The sequence below is a fragment of the Callithrix jacchus genome, chromosome 14 (assembly GCF_049354715.1).
Source record: "Callithrix jacchus isolate 240 chromosome 14, calJac240_pri, whole genome shotgun sequence".
Lineage (NCBI taxonomy): Eukaryota > Metazoa > Chordata > Mammalia > Primates > Cebidae > Callithrix > Callithrix jacchus.
The window spans coordinates 20,658,624-20,686,103 of NC_133515.1; the positions used below are offsets into that span (position 1 = coordinate 20,658,624).

At 41.2% G+C, this 27,480-nt stretch overlaps 2 protein-coding genes and 1 pseudogene across 14 annotated transcripts in view; 1 reads left to right on the forward strand and 2 right to left on the reverse strand.

Annotated features, from left to right (window-relative positions):
- GCC2 (GRIP and coiled-coil domain containing 2) overlaps nt 1-22,842 on the reverse strand; it is a 79,605-nt gene extending 56,763 nt beyond the window's left edge. For 2 of the 13 annotated variants that reach the window (XM_017964124.4, XM_054244716.2), the window contains exons 1-4: nt 22,770-22,842; nt 22,343-22,399; nt 20,567-20,651; nt 18,832-18,899 (exon numbers count right to left, since the gene is read on the reverse strand). In XM_017964124.4, coding sequence (XP_017819613.4) covers nt 18,832-18,899; nt 20,567-20,651; nt 22,343-22,399; nt 22,770-22,775 — 216 coding nt within the window. In that variant the 5' untranslated portion in view covers nt 22,776-22,842. Of the gene's footprint in view, nt 1-14,802; nt 15,016-18,831; nt 18,900-19,402; nt 19,532-20,566; nt 20,696-22,342; nt 22,405-22,769 lie in introns of those variants that run through there. The other 11 variants (XM_078348919.1, XM_054244717.2, XM_078348923.1 and 8 more) reach the window with 9 other exon arrangements.
- Nucleotides 3,440-7,119, reverse strand: LOC144579236 (uncharacterized). The gene is given in 2 exon segments (XM_078348924.1): nt 3,440-6,384; nt 6,878-7,119. Coding segments are annotated over 2 exon segments (1,419 nt in total). The 5' UTR covers nt 7,010-7,119; the 3' UTR covers nt 3,440-5,097.
- On the forward strand, nt 9,843-11,164 carry LOC118147441 (small ribosomal subunit protein uS11 pseudogene; annotated as a pseudogene).
- Nucleotides 22,843-27,480: the final 4,638 nt, after the last annotated feature.

Below are 27,480 nucleotides of genomic sequence, written 5' to 3' on the forward strand. Positions count from 1 at the left end.
AAAATGTGGCACATATACACCATGGAATACTATGCAGCTGTAAAAAACAATGAGTTCATGTCTTTTGTAGGGATACGGATGAACCAACATTCTCAGTAAACTGAAACAGGAACAGAGACTCAAGCATCACATGTTCTCACTTACAGGCAGGTGTTGAACAATGAGAACACATGGATACAGGGAGGGGAGCATCACACACTGAGGTCGGGGCAGGCGGTGGGGGTCTAGGAGAGGGACAATGGGGGGCAGGGAGCTGGGGAGGGATAACCTGGGCAGAAATGCCAGATATAGGTGATGGGGATGGAGGCAGCAAACCACATTGCCATGTATGTACCTATGTAACAATCCTGCATGTTCTTTACATGTACCTCAGAACCTAAACTGCAATAAAATATATATTAAAAAAAAAAAAACACAACTTAGCAAGAAAACTTTTTCAGTTTCCCGGAAGTGTAGAGAGCATATTATTACATAGCTGCGTGAGTCTTCTTAAATAGCTTACTTGCAGCAGTTGAGTAACTGAAGAACACTTGAAATCACTTCCAAAATGATTTTTTTTTTTTAAATTTTTTATTGGATTATAGGTTTTGGGGTACATGAGCAGGACATGCAAGACAGTTGCGTAGGTACACACAAGGCAGTGTGCTTTGCTTTTCTTGTCCTCTTCACCCACATTTGGCATTTCTCCCCAGGCTATCCCTCCCCACCTCCCCCTCCCACTGGCCCTCCCCTTCCCCCCCAATAGACCCCAGTGTTTAGTACTCCCCTTTCTGTGTCCATGTGTTCTCATTTTTCATCACCCACCTATGAGTGAGAATATGCGGTGTTTCATTTTCTGTTCTTGTGTCAGTTTGCTGAGGATGATGTTTTCCAGATTCATCCATGTCCCTACAAACGACACAAACTCATCATTTCTGATTGCTGCATAATATTCCATGGTGTATATGTGCCACATTTTTCCAATCCAGTCTATTATCAATGGGCATTGGGGTTGATTCCAGGTCTTTGCTATTGTAAACAGTGCTGCAATGAACATTCGTGTACATGTGTCCTTATAGTAGAACGATTTATAGTCTTTTGGATATATACCCAGTAATGGGATTGCTGGGTCAAATGGAATTTCTATTTCTAAGGCCTTGAGGAATCGCCACACTGTCTTCCACAATGGTTGAACTAATTTACACTCCCACCAACAGTGTAGAAGTGTTCCTTTTTCTCCACATCCTCTCCAGCATCTGTTGTCTCCAGATTTTTTAATGATTGCCATTCTAACTGGCGTGAGATGGTATCTCAATGTGGTTTTGATTTGCATCTCTCTGATGACCAGTGACGATGAGCATTTTTTCATGATTGTTGGCCTCATATATGTCTTCTTTCGTAAAGTATCTGTTCATATCCTTTGCCCACTTTTGAATGGGCTTGTTTGTTTTTTTCCTGTAAATCTGTTTGAGTTCTTTGTAAATTCTGGATATCAGCCCTTTGTCAGATGGGTAGACTGCGAAAATTTTTTCCCATTCTGTTGGTTGTGGATCCACTCTAGTGACTGTTTCTTTTGCCGTGCAGAAGCTGTGGAGTTTGATTAGGTCCCATTTGTCTATTTTGGCTTTTGTTGCCAATGCTTTTGGTGTTTTGTTCATGAAGTCCTTGCCTACTCCTATGTCCTGGATGCTTTTGCCTAGATTTCCTTCTAGGGTTTTTATGGTGCCAGGTCTTATGTTTAAGTCTTTAATCCATCTGGAGTTAATTTTAGTGTAAGGTGTCAGGAAGGGGTCCAGTTTCTGCTTTCTGCACATAGCTAGCCAGTTTTCCCAACACCATTTGTTAAACATGGAATCCTTTCCCCATTGCTTGTTTTTGTCAGGTTTATCAAAGATTGTATAGTTGTATGTATGTTGTGTTGCCTCCGGTGCCTCTGTTTTGTTCCATTGGTCTATATCTCTGTTTTGGTACCAGTACCATGCTGTTTTGATTACTGTAGCCTTGTAGTATAGTTTGAAATCCGGTAATGTGATGCCCCCCGCTGTGTTCTTTTTGCTTAGAATTGACTTGGCTATGCGGGCTCTCTTTTGGTTCCATATGAAGTTCATGGTGGTTTTTTCCAGTTCTGTGAAGAAAGTCAATGGTAGCTTGATGGGGATAGCGTTGATTCTGTAAATTACTTTGGGCAGTATAGCCATTTTCACGATATTAATTATTCCTAAACATGAACATGGAATGTTTCTCCATCTGTTTGTGTCCTCTCTGATTTCTTTGAGCAGTGGTTTGTAGTTCTCCTTGAAGAGGTCTCTTACGTTCCTTGTGAGTTGTATTCCAAGGTATTTTGTTCTTTTTGTAGCAATTGCAAATGGCAGTTCGTTCTTGATTTGGCTTTCTTTAAGTCTGTTATTGGTGTAGACGAATGCTTGTGATTTTTGCACATTGATTTTATATCCTGAGACTTTGCTGAACTTGCTTATCAGTTTCAGGAGTTTTTGGGCTGAGGCAATGGGGTCTTCTAGGTATACTATCATGTCGTCTGCAAATAGACAATTTGGCTTCCACCTTTCCTATTTGAATACCCTTTATTTCTTTTTCTTGCCTGATTGCTCTGGCTAGAACTTCCAGTACTATATTGAATAGGAGTGGTGAAAGAGGGCATCCTTGTCTAGTGCCAGATTTCAAAGGGAATGCTTCCAGTTTTTGCCCATTCAGTATGATATTGGCTGTTGGTTTGTCGTAAATAGCTTTTATTACTTTGAGATACGTTCCATCGATACCGAGTTTATTGAGGGTTTTTAGCATAAAGGGCTGTTGAATTTTGTCAAATGCCTTCTCTGCGTCAATTGAGATAATCACGTGGTTTTTGTTTTTGGTTCTGTTTATGTGGTGAATTACGTTTATAGACTTGCGTATGTTGAACCAGCCTTGCATCCCCGGGATGAATCCTACTTGATCATGATGAATAAGTTTTTTGATTTGCTCTTGCAATCGGCTTGCCAATATTTTATTGAAGATTTTTGCATCTATGTTCATCATGGATATTGGCTTGAAGTTTTCTTTTCTCGTTGGGTCTCTGCCGGGTTTTGGTATCAGAATGATGTTGGTCTCATAAAATGATTTGGGAAGGCTTCCCTCTTTTTGGATTGTTTGAAATAGTTTTAGAAGGAATGGTACCAGCTCCTCCTTGTGTGTCTGGTAGAATTTGGCTGTGAACCCGTCTGGACCTGGGCTTTTTTTGTGTGGTAGGCTCTTAATTGCTGCCTCAACTTCAGACCTTGTTATTGGTCTATTCATAGTTTCAGCTTCCTCCTGGTTTAGGCTTGGGAGGACACAGGAGTCCAGGAATTGATCCATTTCTTCCAGGTTTACTAGTTTATGCGTATAGAGTTGTTTGTAATATTCTCTGATGATGGTCTGAATTTCTGTAGAATCTGTGGTGATTTCCCCTTTATCATTTTTTATTGCATCTATTTGGTTGTTCTCTCTTTTATTTTTAATCAATCTGGCTAGTGGTCTGTCTATTTTGTTGATCTTTTCAAAAAACCAGCTCTTGGATTTATTGATTTTTTGAAGGGTTTTTCGTGTCTCAATCTCCTTCAGCTGAGCTCTGATCTTAGTTATTTCTTGTCTTCTGCTGGGTTTTGAGTTTTTTTGATCTTGCTCCTCTAGCTCTTTAAATTTTGACGATAGGGTGTCAATTTTGGATCTCTCCATTCTCCTCATATGGGCACTTATTGCTATATACTTTCCTCTAGAGACTGCTTTAAATGTGTCCCAGAGGTTCTGGCACGTTGTGTCTTCGTTCTCATTGGTTTCAAAGAACTTCTTTATTTCTGCCTTCATTTCATTGTTTACCCAGTCAACATTCAAGAGTCAGTTGTTCAGTTTCCATGAAGCTGTGCGGTTCTGGGTCTGTTTCTGAATTCTGAGTTCTAACTTGATTGCACTATGGTCTGAGAGGCTGTTTGTTATGATTTCAGTTGTTTTGCATTTGTTGAGCAGTGCTTTACTTCCAATTATGTGGTCAATTTTAGAGTAGGTGTGATGTGGTGCTGAGAAGAATGTGTATTCTGTGGATTTGGGGTGGAGAGTTCTGTAAATGTCTATCAGGTTTGCTTGTTCCAGGTCTGAGTTCAAGCCCTGGATATCCTTGTTGATTTTCTGTCTGGTTGATCTGTCTAGTATTGACAGTGGAGTGTTAACGTCTCCCACTATTATTGTGTGGGAGTCTAAGTCCTTTTGTAAGTCGTTAAGAACTTGCATTACGTATCTGGGTGCTCCTGCATTGGGTCCATATATGTTTAGGATCGTTAGCTCTTCTTGTTGTATCGATCCTTTTATCATTATGTAATGGCCTTCTTTGTCTCTTTTGATCTTTGTTGCTTTAAAGTCTATTTTATCCGAGATGAGAATTGCAACTCCTGCTTTTTTTTTGCTTTCCGTTTGCTTGGTAAATCTTCCATGTTGATGAGGCTATTGTGGCCAGGAACTGCAGTCAGCATTCAGCTAACAGCCAGCTAGAAACTGAGAATCTCAATGTAACAGGCCTCAAGGAAACTTATTTGGGTAACAACTATGTTAGCCTGGATGTGGATCCTTCCCCAGTTGAGCCTTCAGATGAGACCACAGCCTTGGCTAAAACTCTGTAGCCTTGCAAGAGGCCCTGAAGCAGAGGACCCAACTAAGTCATGCCTGGACTCCTGATCCAAATTGTGAGATATAAACGTATGTTATTTTCAGCTACTAAGTTTGTGGTAATTTATTACACAGCAATAAATAACTAATACATATAAGTACTATTATTACCATTTTACAAGTCAGCAAAATGAGGCACAGAAGTTTAGTATCTTGTCCAATAAATCTCACTGATAATAAAGTGGTGAAAGGGAGATAAAGACAGATAAGGCTAAAGATTTTCCTACATTCATTACATTATCCCCTCATAGGAATTTGCTGAAGATAAACCATGTTTAAATGGTGTTGGGAGGCTTTTAAATCAACATATTCTTTCTCTATTATAAAATTTATCATGCTTAGAATTGAGCATGAAACACATTTTCTCAAAAATGAATTTTCTGATGTTCTGTAACATCATATACATTTGAAGGCTTTCTTGTATTAAATTCCATTATGAATCTTCTGATGTTGAGTAAGGTGTGAATGCTGTCTAAACGCCTTCTTACACTCCTTACACTTGTAGGGTTTCTCACCAGTATGAATTCTCTGGTGTTGAGTAAGAAATGAATAAAGTCTAAAAGCCTTACCACATTCCTTACATCCATAAGGTTTCTCACCAGTATGAATACTTTGATGTTGAGTAAGTTGTGAGAGCAGTCTAAAGGCCTTTCCACACTCTTCACATTCATAGGGTCTCTTGCCAATATGAATGCTCTGGTGTGAAATAAGTTGCGAGTAACTACTAAAGGTCTTCCAACATTCCATACATTCATAGGGTTTCTCACGAGTATGTATCCTCTGATGGCGAACAAGTTGTTGTCTTAATCTAAAAGTCTTCCCACATTCCTTACATTCGTAGGGTTTCTCACCAGTATGAATACTCTGATGAACAGTAAGTTGTTGGCATATTCTAAAAGCCTTTCCACATTCCTTACATTCATAAGGTTTCTCACCAAAATGAATTTTCTGATGTACTCTAAGGTCTGGACCACATACGAAGGCTTTCCCACATTCCTTACATTCATAGAGCTTTTCAGCAGTATGAAGTCTCTGATGGCGTGTAAGGTGTGTACACTGTCTAAAGGTCTTCCCACAGTCCTTACATTCATAGGGTTTCTCACCAGTGTGAATTCTTTGATGTCGAGCCAGTTGCTGATGTACTCTGAAGGCCTTTCCACATTCCTTACATTCATAGGGTTTCTCACCCGTATGAAGTCTCTGATGTTGAGTAAGTTCTTGGAGCAATGTAAAGGCCTTCCCACATTCCTTACATTCATAGAGTTTCTCACCGGTGTGAAGTTTGTGATGTCAAATAAGATGTGCACGCTGTCTAAAGGCCTGACCACATTCCTTACACTTGTAAGGTTTCTCACCAGTATGAATTCTCAGGTGTTGACTAAGTGTTGAGCGACGAATAAAAGTCTTCTTACACTCCTTACACTCATACACTTTTTCTCCATTATGAACAATCTGATACTCAGTAAGAAAACTGTGCCTTTTGTAAGTGGTCATTTTCTCAGAGGTAATTTTCACTTGCCCAAAATATCCCTCTTGTGGTTCCTTTTCCCCCTCAGTCTTGCTTTTGCATTCCCAATCATTCCTAAAAATAGAACCTTGAAGGCTATAGCTTTTTATTCTTTCCATTATGTCCCACTGAAATGAATATATTTCATAAACATCCTTTTCTAGAGATAAAGTACTGGTCCTGTATCTGGAATCCAAATCTAGGCTGGGGTGCAATGGTGCAATCTCGGCTCACCGCAACCTCTGCCTCCTGGATTCAGGTAATTCTCCTGCCTGAGCCTCCTGAGTAGCTGGGATTACAGGCACATACCACGATGCCCAGCCAATTTTTTGTATTTTTAGTAGAAAGAGGGTTTTACCATGTTGACCAGGATGGTCTCGATCTCTTGACTTCGTGATCCACCCACCTCAGCCTCCCAAAGTGCTGGGATTACAGGCATGAGCCACCGTGCCCGGCCCCATACTGGCCTCTTTCAACTCACAAAATGCCCCACAACTATTCCAAATAAATAGGACTTTTCACGGGTTGCTGCTTCTTTGAGGAATCCTCTGATATTGCATGGTTGGCTGGTTTTCATTCTTAAGCCTCAAATCAAAATCACTTCTTCAAAAAGGCTAGTCCTGCTGGCCATATTTAAGTCTATGTACTTTATGCTTCTCTTAGTCCATTTTCTGTTGCTTATAATGAAATATCTAGTGAGATGAAGTTGCTGTAGTTCTCCCACATTACATCCCTATATAAGTCCCTCTCAGCGGGGTCCAGGAATTCCCATTCTTCCTGTGAGAAGTCTATGGCCACATCCCTGAATGTCACTGAACCATGGGCCATGGTTTTAGAACTGCAAAAACTGGTCGGTCCTTTTCAAGATTCCTCTGTTGGAGAACTTCAAAGTACTGATAAGCCAGAGCTCTCAGAGCCGACATCAGCAGGGAAGCCGGAAAGAATCGCCCCAAAATGATTTTCTTAAATTGTTACCTTCTCAGACTTGAGTGGTCAGGATAACATACTTTAAAATTAAATCAATAACCTGGCCTAGGCAAAGCATTTATGACTAAGATCCCAAAAGCAAATGTAACAAAAACAAAAACAAATGTTATCTAATTAAACTTTTTAATTGCTTATACCCTAAAAGCTACTGAAATAAAAACTAAACTTTTTAGTGTAATTAGCTTCTGCAAAGCAATAGAAATATCAGTAGAGTACAGACTACTCACAGAATGAGAGAAAATATATGCAAACTATGCATCTGACAAAGGACTAATATCCAGAATCTACAAGGATCTCAACAAATCAGCAATAAAAAAAGCCCCAAATAATCCGATTAATAAGCCAAGGACATGAATAGACATTTCCGAAAAGGATACATAAAAATGGCCAACAAACATATGAAAAAATGTTCAACATCATAATCATCAGGGAAATGCAACTTAAAGCCACAATGAAATACCACCTTAATCCCAGCTACTCTGAAGACTGAGGGAGAACCGCTTGAACCTAGGAGGCAGAGGTTGCAGTGAGCCAAGATCACCCCATTGCACTCCATTGAAATCACTTCCAAAATGATTTTCTTAAATTGTTCCCTTTGGTATCTACCCAAAAGAAAATAAGTCATTAGATGACAACTACACTCGAACATGTATGTTTATGGCAGCACAATTCACAATTGCAAAGATGTGGAACCAACCTAACTGCCCATTGACTAAATGACTGGATAAAGAAAATGTGGGACATATACACCATGGAATACTACTCAGCCATAAATATGAAATAATGTTTTTTTTAGGCAAACGGAATGGAGCTGGAGGCCATTATTCTAAATGAGGTAAAACCAAAAACCATATATATTCCCATAAGAGCTAAGCTATGAGTATGTAAAGCCATACAGAGTGATTTAACGCATGTTAGAGACTCATAAGAGGGAGGGTGGAAGGGGAGCTAGGGATACAAACACTACACAGTAGGTATAATGTCCATTACTCTGGTGATGGGTACACTAAAATCTCAGACTTCACCACTATGTAATTCATTCACCACTGTTTAACAAAAAACCTCTAGTACCCCAAAAGCTATTGAAATAAATAATATAAAGAAAATCAATAATCTGAGATAAAGGTTAGGAGAGGGGCTTCAAAGGTGGCTGATTAGAGGCATCTCTTACTTACCTCCTCCACTATGAACCAAAATAGTAATTACATATATAAAGATCATCCAAGAAAGAAACACAAATTCAACAGAGAAGTGACAGAAAACATCTTAAGTAAGGTGATATAGTTTGGATAGTTGTCCCCACCCAAATCTCACATTGAAATGTAATCTCCAATGTTGGCGGTAGGGTCTGGTGGGAGGTGTTTGGATCATGGGAGTGGTTCCCTCACGAATGGTTTGGGCCATCCCCTTGGTGAAAAGTGAGCTCTCACTCTGAGTTCACAAGATTTCATTGTTTAAAACTGTGTGGCACCTCTTCCCACAGTGCTCTCTCACTTACTCCTGCTTTCACTATGTGACCTGCCTGCTTCTCCTTTCCCTTCCACCATAAATAAAAGCTCCCTGAGGCCTTCCCAGCAGCCAAGCAGGTCCCCAAACCATGCTTCCAGAACAGCCTACAGAACCGGGAACTAATTAAACCTCTTTTCTTATTAATTACCCGGTCTCAGGTTTTCTTGATTTTTCCCATAGACCACAGGTATTTCTTTATAGCAAAGCAAAATGACCTAAAACATAAGGTAAGAGAAGGAAGCAAGGCAGTCTGCTCAGCTACAGGTGGCTGGGAGTCGAGAGACATTCTCCAATGCTCAGAAAGGCTAAGTGACAGACTCTCAGCAGTCAACATTCCTGTTGCAGACGTCTACAATCCTAGCCATAGAAGGCTCCTTTGACCCTTGTGGACCCCAAGACTCACACAGCGAGTTTCCGAGAAGCCGCATGAAGGCACTGCTCCAGACAGTGAGCTCACACTGTCCCCACAAGCCCCTGAGTTTTGAACAGTGGCAGCACAGTGCCATGGCCTCCACTCTACTGGATTATGTCTTGCCCTGCAACCTGGGCTGAGGTGGTAGCCATGGGAGGCAATCCTGCCCCTTCTAACCATGTAGAAGGGTAGCTGTGCATTCTCATGGACCCTGAGGACAAATTTCACTGCTGTGGATAAAGACTGCTGTGGGCCAAAGCACAGGTGAAGCTGCCTACCTGTGGCTGCTCCCAGAAGAAGGAACTTCACTCTCCTCAATATCAGGGGCACAATATGTGGCTGCCTCCACCTAAACATTCCGCTGGTGGCCTGGGATGCTCACCCCACCCTTGTACACCATAGCCAGCATCTTTATGCACCATTGAGGAGCCTAAGGGCACAGCCTGTCCTGGCTCCAGCCCCTACCAGTACCTGAGCACAATGTTCAGGGGACTAGGAATTGCCCAGCCCAGTCCATCATCAGTAGTACCTGAACCTTCTCTTGGTGCCTGAAATAGGGCCCACTTAACCTGCTGCTACCACCACAGTAGACACTCATTGCTATGTACCACTTACGGATATAGAGACTGGCCCAATCAACATACCACAGTCAGTGACAAAACCAATGTTGACTAGTTAGGCCCCAGAGGGTTGTCCCACCACCACTGTTGCCGTTTTCCATGTTATATCCACTGTCCAGGAGCTCAAGAACCCATGCAACAGCCTGGCCCACTGCTGCCATTACCAGCACCTGATCAAGGTACCTGGAGACTTAAGAATTGGCCTGCTAACACTAGTGCCAGCAGACACCACACCCTGAGGCCCAGGAACCAGCATACTCAATTCACAACTGCCACTGCTAGGGCCTGAAGACTGGCGTAGTACTTGGTATTCCAAGCCCCAGCAAAACTTTACCACAGCGTCCACTAACAACTGCACCCTAAGCCACTGATGAAATCACAGACACCACTGACACTGTTTACAGCCAAATAAATCATACTGATCCTACACTACTGCACCCCCCTAGAATCAAAGCCACTGTGCTCTAACCAAGCAATACTAAGGTCCATCTTCAGGAAAAAGTTCTTCCCTAAATAAGAAAACTTAAAAAACTGAAAAAAGTGACTATTACATCAGACACACAGGTATCAAGGTAAAGGACATAGAAAACACTAAAAAGCATGGAGATATGACATCTCCAAAAGAACACTATAATCTCTAGCAACAGATCTCAATCAAAAAGTAATTCATAAAATCCTGAAAAAAGAATTCAAAATCCTGATACTAAAGAATTCAGTGAGATACAAAAAAATTTCAGAAAACAAAACAAAGAAATCAGAAAAACAATTCAGGATATGAATGACAAATTTATCATAGATAGATACCAGAACAAAGAACCACACAGAAATGCTAGAACTGAAGAATTCATAGAATAAAAAACAAAATACATTCAAAAGCTTCAACAACGGACTAGATCAAGCAAAAGAATGTCAGAACTTGAAGACTGATCTTTTTTTTCCTGACATAGTCAGAAAAAAAAAAAAAGAATTTAAAAAAATGAGCAGCTTTCTGGTGTGGTGTCTGGAGATGACGTGTAGAAATGGGACGTTGAAAAGCTAAGGAAAAGAAAGGAGAACAAGTCATCAGCCTTGGACCTCAGGTGGCTGAAGGAGAGAATGTGTCTAGTGTCTGCCATATCTTTGCATCCTTCAATGACATTTTTGTCCATGTCACTGATCTTTATGGCAAAGAAACCACCTGATGTGTGACTGGTGGAATGAAGGTCAAGGCAGACTGAGACGAATCCTCACCATATGCTGCTATGTTGGCTGCCCAGGATGCGGCTTAGAGGTGCAAGGAGCTGGGTATCACTACCATATCCATCAAACAGGACCAAAACCCCTGGACCTGGGGCCCAGTCAGCCCTCAGAACCCTTGCCTGCTTGGGTATGAAGATTGGGTGGATTGCGGACATCACCCCCATCCCCTCTGACAGCACCTGGAGGAAGGGGGGTAGCTGTGGTCGCCATCTGTAAACACGACTCAAAATATTTTGTTAATAAATTGCCTTCACAAAAAAAAAAAAAAAAAAAAAAAAAAAAAAAAAAAAAAAGAGCAACGTTGGCCAGGCATGGTGGCTCAGAACTGTAATCCCAGACCTTTGGGAGGTCGAGGCAGGCAGATCATCTGAGGTCAAGAGTTCGAGACCAGTCTCGCCAACATGATAATACCCCTACTGTACTAAAACTTCAAAAATAGCTGGGCATGGTGGTGTGCTCCTGTAATCCCAGCTACTTGGGAGACTAAGGCAGGAGAATTGCTTGAACCCAGGAGGTGGAGGTTGCAGTGAGCCAAAATCACGCCACTGCACTCCAGCCTGGGTGACAGAGCAAAACTGTCTCAAAAAAAGAGGCTGGGTGTGGTGGCTCACACCTGTAATCCCAGCTCTTTGGGAGGGCAAGGTGGGAGATCACCTGAGGTCAGGAGTTTGAGACCAGCCTGACCAACATGGAGAAACCCCATTACTACTAAAAATACAAAAATTAGCCACACATGGTGGCACATGCCTGTAATCCCAGCTACTTGGGAGGCTGAGGCAGGAGAATCACTTGAATCTGGGAGGCAGAGGTTGTGGTGAGCTGAGATCACGCCACTGCACTCCAGCCTGGACAAGAGTGAAAGCCCATTTCAAAGAAAAAAAAAAAGGAAAAAACAATGACGAAAAGCAAAGTCTTTGTGACATATGCAACTCCATACTCCATACAGTCACCAAATATTTATTTGAATTATTGGGGTATCTGAATGCAAAGAGAGAACAAAAGAATTAGAAAACCTATTTATTGGTGGGGGGCGGTGGCTAATGCCTGTAATTCCAGCACTTTGGGAGGCCGAGGTGGGTGGATCACCTGAGGTTGGGAGTTTGGGAGTCTGAGACCAGCTTTTTGAATTCATGAAGTCAGAAGTTCAAGATCAGCCTGGCCAAGATGGTGAAACACTGTCTCTACTAAAAACACAAAAAATAAGCCAGGGGTGGTGGTGGGTGCCTGTAGTCCCAGCTGCTCGAGAGACTGAGGCAGAGAACTGCTTAAACCTGAGAGGCAAAGGTTGCAGTGAGCCAAGATCTAGTGACAGTGAAACTCCATCTCACGGAAGAAAAAAAAAAAAAAGAAAATCTATGTATCAGGCACGGTGGCTCATCCTTGTAATACCAGCATGTTGGGAAGCTGAGGCGGGTGGATCACCTGAGGTCAGGAGCTTGAGACCAGCCTGGCCAACATGGTGAAATCCCATCTCTACTAAATATACAAAAAATTAGCTGGTCATGGTGGAGGACAGCTGTAAACCCAGCTGCCTGGGAGGCTGAGGCAGGATCGCCTGAACCTGGGAGAAGGAGGTTGCAGTGAGCGAAGATTGCGCCATTGCACTCCAGCCTGGGCAACAAGAGCAAAACAAGAAAGAAAGAAAGACAAAAAAAGAGAAAAAAGGAAGGAAGGAAGCAAAGAGAAAACGATTTATAAAGTAATACATGAAAACTCATGAAGTCTAGCAAAAGAGGTAAACATCCAGATATAGGAGGCCGAGGTATCCCCAAACAAATACAATGCGAAAAGGTATTCTCCATGACACATTTATAGTTAACTGTCATAAATTAAAGGTAAAGAGAATTCTAAAAACAGCAAAGAGAAAAGCATCTAGTCACCTATAAAGGAACCCCCATCAGATTAACAGTAGATTTCTTGGTAGGAAGCTTAGAGACCCAGAGAAAATAGAATATATTCACTGGAGATAAAAGAATGATATGCTCAAAGTGCTGAAAGAAAAACTCCCAGCCAAAGTGTATTAGTCTGATCTTGCACTGCTATAAAGAACTGAGACTAGGTAATTTACAAGGAAAAAAAATTTAATTGGCTCATCGTTCTTCAGGCTGTACAGGAAGCATGGCTGGGGAGACCTCAGAAAACTTACAATCATGGCAGAAGGCAAAGAGGAAGGAGTCATGTCTTACCTGGCTGGAAGAGCGAAGGGGGAAATGCTATACGGTTTTAAACAACCAGATCTCACAAGAACTCACTATCACGAGAACAGCAAGGGGTAAGTCCACCCCCATGGTCCAGTCACTTCCCACTAAGCCCTGCCTGATACCAACACCAGATAAGAACACAGCAAAAAAAGAAAACTACAACCAATATCCCTTATGAACACCAATGCAAAAATCCTCCACAAAATAGTAGCAAACTGAATCGAATCTAAAAGCACACTGAAAAGATAATACACCATGATCAAGCAGATTTATTCCATGGATGCAAGGATTGTTGAATACATGCAAATCAATATGACATATCACATCAACAGAATAAAGGGTAAAAGGCATATGGTCATCTTAATAGAAGCAGAAAAAGGAATTCATAAAATTCAATATCCTTTCAGGAAAAAACTCTGAGCAAGCTAGGCACTGAAGAATTATATCTCAAAATAATAAAGGCCACATATGACAAACTCGTATTAACATCATACATAATGGAGAAAAGCTGAAAATCTTTCCTCAAAGAACAGAAACAAGACAAAGATATCCACTTTCACCACTACTATTCAACATGGTACTGACAGTCCTAGCCAGAACCATCAGGCCAGAGAAAGAAATAAAAGGCATCCAAACTGGAAAAATGGAAGTTAAATTGTCCCTCTCTACAGATTACAAAAGACTATCAAAAAACCTCTTAGAGCTGATAAACAAATTCAGTAAAGTTGCCAGATACAAACTCAACATACAAAAACCAGTAGCATTTCTATATACCAACAATAAAATAGCTAAAACAGGAAATCAAGAAGACAACCCCTTTCACAGTAGCTAAAAAAAAAAAAAAAAAAAGCAAAAACCAAAGTGAAAGGTCTCTATAATAAAAACTACAGAAACACAGGAAAAAAAAAATGAAGAGGCAATAAGTAAGTGGGAAGACATTTCATGCTCATAGATTACAAGAATTGACATTGTCAAAATGACCATACTACCCAAAGTAATTGACAGTTCAATGAAATCTCTATTAAAATGCCAATACCATTTTTCACAGAAATAGAAAAAAGAATCTTAATATTTATATGAAACCAAACATAAGCCAGAACAGCTGAAGTAATTGAGTTAAAAAATAAACAAAGCTGGAGGCATCACACTACTTGACTTCAAAACATATTACAAGGCTATAGTAACCAAAATAACAAAGTATTGGTGTAAAAACAAGCATACAGATCAATGGAACAAAACAGAGAACTCAAAAATAAATCCAGGTATTTACAGAAAGCTTATCTTTGACAAAGCCATTAAGAACACACACTGGGCAAAGGCACAAATGGTGCCAGGAAAACTAGATAACTATGTGCAAAGAATGAAAGTGGGTCCGTATCTCTCATCATATACAAATATCAACTAAAAAAATAAAGACTTAAATATAAGACCCACAAAGGTATAAAACTAGTAGAAGAAAACAAAGGGCAAACTCATCAAGACATTGGTCTAGGCAAAGATTTTATGGCCAAGATCTCAAAAGCCCAGGCAACAAAAACAAAAAACAGATAAATAGGACTATGTTAAACTAGAAAGCTTCTTAATATATATATTTTTAGATAAGGGCTCCCTCTGTCAATCAGGCTGCAGTACAGTAGTGTGATCATGGCTTACGGCAGCTCAACCTCCTGGGATCCCATTGTCTTGTCGTAGTGTCCCAAGAAGCTGGGACTACAGGCGCGCTCCACGATGTCTGGCTAATTTTTATAGTTTTTCTCATAGACGGATCTTGCTATGTTTCTCAGCCTGGTCGCAAACTGCCGGGCTCAAGTGATCCTCCTGCCATGGATTCCCTTAATGCTGGGATTACAGGCTAAAGAGCTTCTTCTGCATAGTGAAAGAAACAATCAATAGCGTGAAGATAGCCTCTTAAATGGGACAAATATTTGCAATCTACTCATCCAACATGGGACTAATATCCAGAATATACAAGGAACTCAAACAACTCAACATTAAAAAATAAAGAATCCCGGGCCGGGCGCGGTGGCTCAAGCCTGTAATCCCAGCACTTTGGGAGGCCGAGGCGGGTGGATCACGAGGTCAAGATATCGAGACCATCCTGGTCAACGTGGTGAAACCCCGTCTCTACTAAAAATACAAAAAATTAGCTGGGCATGGTGGCACATGCCTGTAATCCCAGCTACTCGGGAGGCTGAGGCAGGAGAATTGCCTGAACCCAGGAGGCGGAGGTTGCGGTGAGCCGAGATCGCGCCATTGCACTCCAGCCTGGGTAACAAGAGCGAAACTCCGTCTCAAAAAAAAAAAATAAAATAAAATAAAGAATCCCATTAAAAAATGGGCAAAGGACATGACTAGACATCTCTCAAAAGACACAGAAATGGCCAAGTATATGATAAAATACTCAATATCATTAATCATCAGGGATATGCAAATCAAAATCACAATGAGGTATCATCTTACTCCAGATGGAATGGCCATTAGGAAGAAAAAAAGTAACAGACATTGGTGGTGATGTGGAGGAGAGAGAACTCTTCTACACTGTTGGTAGAAGTGCAGTTAAGTATTAGCCACTGTGGAAAACATTTTCGAATTTCTCAAAAAACTAAAAATAGAGCTACCCTACAAATCTAGAAACCCCAATACTGGGCAGTTACCAAAAAGAGATCAATATAACAAAGGAATATATGCACTCCTATGTTTATTGCAGCACTATTCACAATAGCAAAGAAATGAAATCAACCTAAGTGCCCATCAAAGGATGAATGGATAAAGAAAATGTGCTATATATATATATACAATGGAATACTGTATGGCCATAAAAAAGAGTGAGATGTCATTTCCAGCAATACGGATGGAGCTGGAGGTCATTATGTCGAGTAAAATAAGTAAGGCAGAGAAAGGTATTTTTCAAAATAGCCAGAAGACCTTAAATGTACCCAACACATATATATGGTAAATACTTGGGTGATGGATACTAAATACTGACTTGATGATTATACATTCTTCGCATTTAACAAAATTTCACATGTACCCAACAATTATGTACAAATATAATGTATCAAGAAAACAAAGGAAAAGAAAAAAAAAACCTTAAAGGTAAAGTTGGCTAACTTGGAGAAATTTTCTTTTTTTGTGTGTGTGTGAGACAAAGTCTCACTCTGTTGCCCAGACTGTAGTGAAGTAGCATAATCCTGGCTCACTGCAACCTCCGTCTCCCAGGTTCAAGCAATTCTCCTGCCTCAGCCTCCTCAGTAGCTGGGGCTACAGGTACACGCCGCCACCATGCCCAGCTAATTTTTTGTATTTTTAGTAGAGACAGGTTTTACCAAGTTGGCCAGGTTGATCTCCAATTCCTGACCTCAGGTGATCCATCCACCTCGGCCTCCCAAAGTACTGAGATTACAGGCATGAGCCACAGTGCCTGACTGAAATTTTCTAATCTTGTCTTTAGGGGTAGTTTTGACAGTGGGAGAATGCATTGATAAGGATTAAGGAGGAAAACAGCAGGTAGATATTTAAATGTTCTTATTCTGAAATGCAGTTCTGTAACAAGTATCCAGAGTTAATGGATAAAAAATTAGAAAACACTCTGATTCTTTTTAAAAGAAAAGGCCCCTTTTCCGAGTGTGTGTCCTTGCCTACGTTGGTGTTTATAAAAATATCCCCCAGGCCGGGCACAGTGGCCTATACCTGTAATCCCAGCACTTTGGGAGGCTAAGGCGGGTGGATCAACTGAGGTCAGGAGTTCAAAACCAGCCTGGCCAACATGGCGAAACATCGTCTCTATTAAAAATACAAAAATTAGCCAGGCATGGTGGCAGGCACCTTTAATCCCAGCTATTCAGGAGGCTGAGGCAGGAGAATCACTTGAATTCAGGAGGCAGAAGTTGCAGTGAGCAGAGATCATACCACTGCACTCCAGCCTGGGTGAAAGAGAGAGACCCTGTCTCAAAAAAATTAAAAAAAAAGACCCCCAGAAATAACACATGGTAATGATAATAACAATTATTGGGCACTTATATGGCCAACCCAGTTCTATGTGCTGTAACCTTATCAATCCTATATTTGTACCTCAATCCTACAAACAGAAAGTATTATCATCTGTATTCTACAGATGACAAAACTGAACCATAGAGAAAGAATTTATGAAACTTAGTCACGGTCAGATAGCTGGTCAGTGGAGGGACAAGGATTTGAAAGCCTGACTCAGGCAGTCTGGGTGAAATTGGCCTTCTTCTTTAATTACCATATAGTTGTAATGTGGCTGTCATGGATTAAGAAAACATGTAATGACCAAATAATCGAATAAGACTACTCTGAATTCAATAATACTTAATTGAAACAGTACACTATAAACTGAAATGGCATTTGTGCCATAAAATGATACTGTGTGACATGCATATGGATTTAAAGACCCCGTGTAATAACTCTCTGGTAGTCACTCTGTAGTCCACTGATTACAAGTTGGGAGCCGCTGATGAGAAAATAAGATAATATATAACCAAAGGATATAAGGCCAAAGCAGTGAAAACAATATTGCAGAGCTCCAAGATGCAAAAGAAACTTTATGGAGGCTTGGCCTAAGAGGGGTAATGAAAAAGCATTTGTTACCAGTAAGGGAATGGAAGTAAGAATAAGCAAGTCAGGTTTTTTTTTTTTGAGACAGTCTTATGCTGCTGCCTAGGTTGGAGTGCAAGTGCAAGGGGGAATCTCAACTCACTGTAACCTCTGCCTCTGGGTTCAAGCAATCCTTGTTCCTCAGCCTCCTGAGTAGCTGGGATTTCAGGCGTGGGCCATCATACCCAGCTAAACTTTGTGTTTTTAAGAGACAAGGTGTCACCATGTTGGCCAGACTGATATCAAACTCCTGACCTCAAGTGATCCTCCCACCTTGGCCTCCCAAAGTGCTGGGATTACAGATGTGGGCCACTGCGCCTGGCCTGCAACTCAGGTTTTTAAACAGGGAATAAAAAGAGTATTTTGTTATCTGGCAAGATTATGTAAGACTAAAAGAGAAAGAGAGCCCAGTTAGGCTTTTAGTAAAATAGGTGAAGTGTTTGATGTGTTTAACATAAAGCCAAACAGAGAGAAAACAGAGAAACTGGAACAATATTTTAAAGCAGTAATAGGTCTCTGGTGACTGATACATATAGAGGAGAAAGAAAATAGACAAAAAGTGTCTCTAAAGTCAAAACTTACAAAACCCCATGGTGCCACTGGTCTAACTAAGCAATTTGGTTATGTTGAGTTTGATGAGATATGTGAAATGTGTGAGGAATTTATTCTCTAGGCAGCTAGAAACACAACTGTGAGATCTGGGTCAGTAGTTGTAGTCATGTCCAGGGATATGGATCTAACTATAGATTATTATATACAATACACATAAAATCACTGAAATCCTGAGCATGGCCAGGTTTTCTCAGGGGGATAGGGAAGAACAGACAGAGAATGAAGTAACAACCATAATTAGAAAATATGTGGGAAGAACAAATAATAATTTCAGAACAGAAAGAGACCTAGAGGTCATTAACCCACTCTTTTTACAGTAAATCAGATAGGTAAAAACAACCAAGGCAGAGAGGAAGTGGAAGAACATGGACAGAAAGCCAGATAGCCTCCAGTAGGCTGACAATCTTCATGGAAATTTTTTCTCTGTAGACATTTTCTCTAAGTAATAATTACCTTAATAATATCATCAGTTCCTTGAGTAACAGGTTTTGATTTGAGTTCTTCAATTTCTTTCTCCAATTCTAAACAATTAAAAAATAAAGGACTCCAGTTCAGAAATAAAGAAAATAATTACTGAGAAACTGATTAAGTACATTCTTATAAAATCCCAGACATCTGCAAATTAGAATAAATTTAAGCAGATATTTTGAAAAAGTATTTTCACCCACATAATATTATTTTTTTCTTTTCTTTTCTGGAAAACTTCAAACAAATAGAAAAGTACAGAGAATAGTATGATTAATCTCTGTGTACTCACCACTATGCTTTAGCATTATTACACGGCCAATTTTGTTTCCTCCCAACCTGTAACTCACTTCCTCCTTCACTGCTTTTCTTATCCATCCTGATAATTTTCAAGCATACCCCAGACATCATATTATTTCATGTAAGTACATCTTAATATATAACCTTAAAGCAACAATCCCGTATTAAGAATAAACGTTACTGAGAACAGCCTGGCCAACATGGTGAAACTTTGTCTCTACTAAAAATACAAAAATTAGCCAGGCATGGTGGCGGGCACCTGTAATCCCAGCTACTCGGGAAGACTTGGGAGGCTGAGGCAGAAGAATCACTTGAATCTGGGAGGGGGAGGATGCAGTGAGCCTAGATTGCGCCACTGCACTCTAGCCTCGGCGGTAAGAGCGAGACTCTGTCTCAAAAAAAAAAAAAAAAAGAATAAATGTTAATCTAAGTGTTTTATTAGCACATGTACAGATGTCAGGCCTAGAACTTCTTTCCAAATAAATTACTCTCTCTTCCTCACAAGGTGATCCAAACTCCCAAGACATAATATTATCTTTTCTAATAGAAAATAAGTCTTTGCTTTTAGGCTAAGCAGTTAACATTTGTAAGTCATTGGAAATTCAAGAGTTCATGTATACATACTAAAAAAAAAGATACTAAAATCTTTTTCTTCTGGAATAAAAAGAAAACTGAGACAGCCCCGGTGGCTCCCACCTGCAATCCTAGCACTTTGCGAGGCCAAGGCGGGTGAATTGCCTGAGTTCAGGAGTTCGAGACCAGCCTGGGCAACACATGAAACCCCAACTATACTAAAACACAAAAGAATAAGCTGGGCGTGGTGGCATGTGCCTGTAATCCAAGTTACTCCGGAGGCTGAGGCAGGAGAATTGTTTCAACCTGGGAAGCAAGGGTTGCAGTAAGCTGAGATCGCGTCACTGCAATCCAGCCTGGGCAACAGAGCTAGGCTCCATCTCTTCAAAAAAAAAAAAGAAAGAAAAGAAAAAGAAAACCGAATAGGAAATCAATCAACCAATGTCTGCAAATGGAAATCTTTTATTATTTTAGTTGAGGAAGCCTTTTATCTCTTTGGGGTTCTAATCTTGTGTCTCTTTTTTCAACTGACTTCTCTTGAAAAAAAGTTTTACTCAGAAGAATCTAAAGTCTACAGGAAGGAAAAACACGCTTAACTTACAAAAACTTTTAAAATCCTCCTCCCTGACTTTATTTTAATAACACAAAAGTCACTGTGGTTTACAGATGTGGGAATAACTTAAAACTCAGAGGTAAATAGTTACAACGTTAAATAACAGATTCTACTACACTAAGATATATTTGAATCACTGGAAAACAAACAAAAAAGTCAATGCATTATTTTAAAAACCACCATTTTAAACCACAATTAAAGAGACTGTGATCAAGATGAGTATTTTCAACCCAATACCTGTACACCTTGATTTAGCTTTCTGTATTAGCATCATCTGCTTCTTGGCAAACTTGATGAGATCTTCTTTGGGCAATGTTTCCAGCTGAAAGATGTGGTCGTGTTACCAACTTGTTATAACTCATGTTCCTAGTACACCACAAAAAAGAAACATAATGTCTGCCAGAAAACAAAAACATTCTACTGAATAAATCTTTACGCCAACAACATACTTTGTTCCACATTTTTTGTTTGTTTGTTTGTTTTTTTGAGACGGGGTTTCGCTCTTGTTACCCAGGCTGGAGTGCGGTGGCGCGATCTCGGCTCACCGCAACCTCCGCCTCCTGGGTTCAGGCAATTCTTCTGCCTCAGCCTCCTGAGTAGCTGGGATTACAGGCACGTACCACCATGCCCAGCTAATTTTTTGTATTTTTAATAGAGACGGGGTTTCACCACGTTGACCAGGATGGTCTCCATCAGTTGACCTCGTGATCCACCCGCCCTGGCCTCTCAAAGTGCTGGGATTACAGGCGTGAGCCACCGCGCCCGGCCTGTTCCACATTTTTTTTTTTTGAGACGGATGTACTCTATTTCCCAGGCTGGAGTGCAATACACGATCTTGGTTCACGGCAACCTCCGCCTCCCAGGTGCAAGCGATTCTCCTGCCTCAGCCTCCCGAATAGCTGGGATTACAGGCCCTACTACCAGGCCCAGCTAATTTTTGTATTTTTAGTAGAGATGGGGGTTTCACCATGTTGGCCAGGCTGGTCTTGAACTCCTGACCTCAGGTGATCCACCCGTCTCAGCCTCCCAAAGTGCCGAGATTACAGGTTTAAGCCATGGCTCCCGGTCACATTTTTTAAAATTAGCAAATGCAATTGCAAGTACATAATTGCCAAGCAACTACTAAAAATGTAAAAATTAGTTATGCAACTACTATGAAATGTAAAAACCAGGGCATATCCTCTTAGAGCTAATGTTACAGGTTGACATTTGCTAGGTTTTGATTTCTTTAACTGTAAAATTAGTGGGTTAGAACTAATGCTACTTAAAATTCCTTGGAGCTGTAAAATAATTTCATGCTATTCGAGGCTGAAAGTCTTTGGTCACAAGAAAATTTCAGCATAATTACAGCATCAAGATGATCCAGTAACATTCAGCCTTTAATTAAAAAATTAAGCTTTACCACTTGAGAAAATAGCTTAAGTCTTGTGGTCTCAGGGTTTCTCATTTGTAAAGTGAGGGTAACAACAGTACCTATCTCATGGTTATCATGAAGGCTTAAATGCACTGAGTGGTTAGGCAAGTGCCTGAAATTCAGCATGCAGACGATAAACCTTAGCAATAAACCACTATCGTTCAGAATGATTGAATGTTAAACATTGTACAGGGCCATAAAACAGGACTAATTCAACTCTTTTTCACAATGTAGAAACTGGAGCCTACAGATCAGAATCCCTTGATTCCTATTCTACGTCACTGCTCCTTCTACTACATCATCACTATATAAACCTTCTTAAATTAGACAGCTTTGTTTAATGTCCGAAAAATCGCAGGATCTTTCAGCAGTACTAACCAGGAGCAGGAAGTAAACAAAAAGTCTTCTTATATCAAGGCACAGAGGGGAAAAAGAAAGAAACAGGAAATGGACGGGTGACTGCGTAAATTAAAATTGAGATCCCTTACAGCAAGGCTATTTTTTTTTAAAATAGCCCCCTCCCTCCGCCCGCCAAAGTTTTCCAATTCATCACCCTTCCACACTCTTCAGGGAGTCCTCTAGTCAAGTATTCTCTTCACCTTAGATTTTCCGGTCCCAGGGGTAGCTGGTGAAGCCACCCCATCTTGAACAGGATCCTGCAAAACAAAATCAAACCCAGGTGTCAGAAGAACTCTTTTCCTAATTCCAGACGGAAAGCGTGGTAAGGTTTCCACGCTTTCCGTCTGGAATTAGGAAAAACCCTCTGTGCAATCAAGTGGGGGAAAGCCTTGTGAGACAGAGAATGAGGGGGGACAGAGGCGATCGCTGTGGGAAATCGTATACAAACCGGCTCTAAGGGGACAGGTAACCGCCAGGGATGGAGTTTAGGGAAGATGGGGAGGCGAAGGCAGCGCGGATTTCCGGGCACCGAGCGGGAGACTGCCGCGCCGTTCCACCGGGCCCACCCCCAAATCCCAAATCGCCGCGCAGAAGGCTTGATGGGAGGCAGTGGGCCCGAACTGTTACCTCCATCTCCGCCTGCCAGCCGCGGCCCCAGAACCAGCAGCCGCCACCGCCACACTTGTTTGCGCCCGACTCTGACGTAGGCTCGACTGCAGGTCAAAGGTCGCGCTCTCCGGTCGGCCCGCCCCCCATGTCTCCATAACTACGGCTCGGCAGCAGTTCCGCTTCCGCCTCTGGGTCCGGGAGAAGGTTCCCCTCCGGGCGCTAGCCGAGGGCGGAGTCCTTGTCGACATTCCACCTGCGTCTAGACCCTGTCTGGGCCTGCGGGTCAGGGAGTAGGTGTGGGTCACGCCACTACCTTTTATTAGCATGGGAACGCAGGCCGATTACCCCTTGGGGCCTCGGGCCTCAGTTTCCACGTCTGTAAAATCTTGTGAGAGTCAGGAGAACATTCGATTGGAGGACAGCTCCTTCAGCGCCCCCCTCCAAGGGTAGCTGCTGGCCTGCCAGTGCTTGCGGGACCCACAGCTGCTTCCGGGGGGCTGCTTAAGCATTTGTGGCTAGCATGTTGCCCGGGAGCGCCCCGACTCACAGGTCAGAGTTGGGGGGCTTCCCTGAGGAGGTATTTATTGGCTCTGGATGCCTTGAGGAGGTCCTGGGACAGCTCTTCCCTGCAGCTACCCGGTACTGATGGTGACCTGGTGGAGGCAAGATAGTCGGCCAGGGAACAGGGAAGCCAAGCGAGGAGACTCTGCCCCGAGGGCACGCCGAAGAATCTGTAGTCGAATCCCAGGGCTGCTGCTGTGTCCTGATTGGCGGTCCAGAGCTCTGAGGGCCTTTCTGTGAACTGCTGAAATGGTTTACTGCACTTTTACCTTCCCATTAAGGTTTTCCATATACTCCAATAGCTAAGGTCACCTGAAGATAACCCAGTTTCCTGTAGTTTGAAATGGCCAAACGGATGAAGAGGCAGCATACAGTACTTATCCAATAAATGGTAGCTGATTATTACTAGGTAAAGGAAGTGTTATATAACCAAACGAGAAAGCACAGCTATTGCTGACATTTCGCTAACATCTACTCTTTGTCTTTGACAGTGTATCACCCATGGTGTTTGACTGTCTTTGGTTCAGGGGTGGTATGTGACCTAAGATGTACAGTCAGAAGTTTTGAAACTTCTGTTTAGTATTTTGGTTTAGTGATAATTCTGTCTCTGTGGATGTGATTGAGGAAACATACAGCCCTGATTGCTGTTGGTAGACATCTGCCCCTATGGTAGAAAGCAGCCTGAAGACAAAATTGTTAAGAAGAAAAAGGGCCAGGCACAGTGGCTCACGCCTGTAATCCCAACACTTTGGGAGGCCAAGGAGGGCGGATCACGAGGTCAGGGGATCCAGACCATCCTGGCCAACACGGTGAAACCATGTCTCTACTAAAAATACAAAAAAAGTAGCTGGGTGTGGTGGTGAACGCCTGTAGTCCCAGCTACTCGGGAGGCTGAGGCAGGAGAATTGCTTGAACCCAGGAGGCGGAGGCAGTGAGCCAAGATGCCGCCACTGCACTGCAGCCTGGGCAACAGCGAGAGACTGTCTCAAAACAAAGCAAAAAAAAAAAAGGAAAAATGCAGAGCCCAGACATCCCCAGAGGAATGAAGCTGGAGCTCTGATCAATTATCAGTGAGTCAGTAAAGTCCCTTTAAGTGATCCAGTTAACACTGGGTTTTGCTGTTACTTGTAAGAGTGTACACATCTTTTGGGAGGAAGAGTTATCCAACTTGAAGAAAAAAATATCTCTCTGTAATGAGATGACTAGAGAAAATGTTCATAATTCTGGACACTGTGCAATGGTATAAAATGGGCAACTTTGATACTAGAGTAGAAAAATTACCTCAGACAACATTTTAGAAGAAAAGATCTAAGAGCCACCAAAATTTTATGGCAGCACTTGCTATTAAAGAAGCATTCTTCTTGAAATCTGTCAAAAGACTGGGTGCGGTGGCTCACGCCTATAATCCCAGCACTTAGGGAGGCCAAGGTGGGCAGATCACTTGAGGTCAGGAGTTCGAAATCAGCCTGGCCAACATGGCGAAACTGTGTCTCTACTAAAAATGCAAAATTAGCCTGGCATGGTGGTGCATTCCTGTAGTCCCAGCTACTTGGGAGGCTGAGGCAGGAGAATTCACTTGAACCCAGGAGGTGGAGGTTGCAGTGAGCTGAGACTGCGGCACTGCACTCCAGCCTGGGTGACAGAGTGAGAGTCCATCTCAAAAAAAAAAAAAAAAAAAAACTGGCACAAGACAAGAAAAGAATGCCCTCTCTCAGTACTCCTATTCAACATGGTATTGGAGGTTCTGGTCACAGCAGTCAGGCAAGAGAAGTAAATAAAGGGCATTCAAATAGGAAGAGAGAAAACTTCTTGTTTGCAGATGCCATGATCCTATATCTAGAAAACAGATATAGGATATAGAAAATCCTATACATAGGATATAGAAAATCTATAGATATAGCCCAAAAGCTTCTTAAGCTGATAAGCAACCAGAGCAGTCTCATGATACAAAATCAATATGCAAAAATTGCTAGCATTCCTATACATTGACAACAGTCAAGCTGAGAGCCAAATCACAAACTCATTCACAATTGCCTCAAAAAGAATAAAGTGCCTAGGAATACAGCTAACAAGGGAAGGGAAAGAGCTCTACAAGGAGAACTACCACTGCTCGAAGAAATCAGAGACGACACAAACAAATGAAAAAATATCCCATGTTCATGGATAGGAAGAATTAATACCATTGAAATGACCATACTGCCCAAAGCAATTTATAGATTCAATGCTATTTCTATGAAACTACCATTTACATTCTTCACATAATTAGAGAAAGATATTTTAAAATACATATGGAACGAAAAAAGAGCCCAAATAGCCAATGCAATCCTAAGCAAAAAGATTAAAGCTGGAAGCATCATGCTACCTGACTTCAAACTATACTGCAGGGCTACAGTAACCAATATAGCATGGCACCGGTACAAGAGCAGACACATTGACCAATGGAACAGAAATAAGACCATATACCTACAACTATCTGATCTTCAACATACCTGATGAAAACAAGCAATGGGGAAAGGATTTCCTAGTCAATAAATGGTGGTGGGATAACTGGCTAGCCATAGGCAGAAGATTGAACTGGACCCCTTTCTTACACTATGTAAAAAAACTAACTCAAGATGAATTAAAGACTTAAATGTAAAACCCAAAACTATAGAAATCCTGGAAGACCACCTAGGCAGTACTATTCAGGATATAGGAATGGGCAAAGATTTGACGACAAAGACGCCAAAAACAATTGCAAGGTGAAAAGCAAACATTGACAAATGAGATCCAATTAAGAGCTTCTATATAGCAGAAGAAACTATCAACAGAGTAAACAGACAACCTACAGAATGGGAGAAAATTTTTGCAAACTATGCATCTGACAAAGGTCTAATATCCAGCATCTATAACAAACTTAAACAAATTTACATGATAAAAACAACCTATTCAAAAGTGGGCAAGACATGAAAAGACACTTCTCAAAACAAGACAGACATATGTCCAACAAACCTGAAAAAAAAGCTCAACATCATTGATCATTAGAGAAATGCAAATCAAAATCACAGTGAGATACTATCCAGGTAGAATGACCATTATTAAGTAAAAAAATAACAGATGCTGGCAAGGTTGTGGAGAAAAAGGAATGCTTATATACTATTGATGGTAGTTCAACCATTATGGAAGACAGTGTGGTGATTCTTCAAAGATATAAAAACAAATGCCATTTGACCAGCAATCCCATTACTGGGTACATACCCAAAGGAAAAGGAATTGTCCTGTCATAAAGACATGCATAAAGACATACATGCACATGTATGTTCATTGCAGCACTATTCAGAATTGCAAAGACATGGAATCAACCTAAATGCCCATCAATGATAGACTGGATAAAGAAAATGGTGTACATACACACCATTGAATACTATGCAGCTATTAAAAGAAACAAGATCTTGTTCTTTGTGGGGACATGAATGAAGCTGGAGGCCATTATCCTCAGCAAACTAATGCAAGAACAGAAAACCAATACCACATGTTCTCAATTATAAGCGGGAGCTAAATGATGAGAACAAATTGACATATAGAGGGGAACAACACACAGTGGGCCTAATGGAGGGGTTCGAGGGTGGGAGGAGGGAGAGGATCAGGAAAAATAACTAATGAATACTAGGCTTAATACCTGAGTGATGAAGTAATTAGTACAGCTGCCATGACATATACTTACCTATGTAACCTGCATATGCTCCTGAACTTAATTAAGAAGAGTGGATAAATGATTTCCACAGATAGTATTGTTAAAACTCAAGACTTTGAGCAGCGTAAGAGGAAAAGAGGGATTTCTACATCAAGTATGATATATTGCGTTTTATATAGCAGGCATTCCATGAATATTTAATTGAACCAATTAATGTATTAAAGGATCAAGGAACAAAACTTAAGATCACTAGTTAATTTTTCCCCAGGTTTTGAGTAAGCTTAAAGCTGAAACTTCAGGGTAATTGTTCTATCTGGTGATACAAATGATGTTATAGCATTTTTTTCCTTTCTGGTATGGAATCCAGTCTGGGATCAGGTATTACATTTGTCTTGTCTCTTCAGGCTCCTTTTTCTGGAGCACTTACACAGTTTTTCTTGGTCTTTTAAAAAATTAACATTTTCAAAACTGTAGTTTTCCCCATCTTTTATTTTT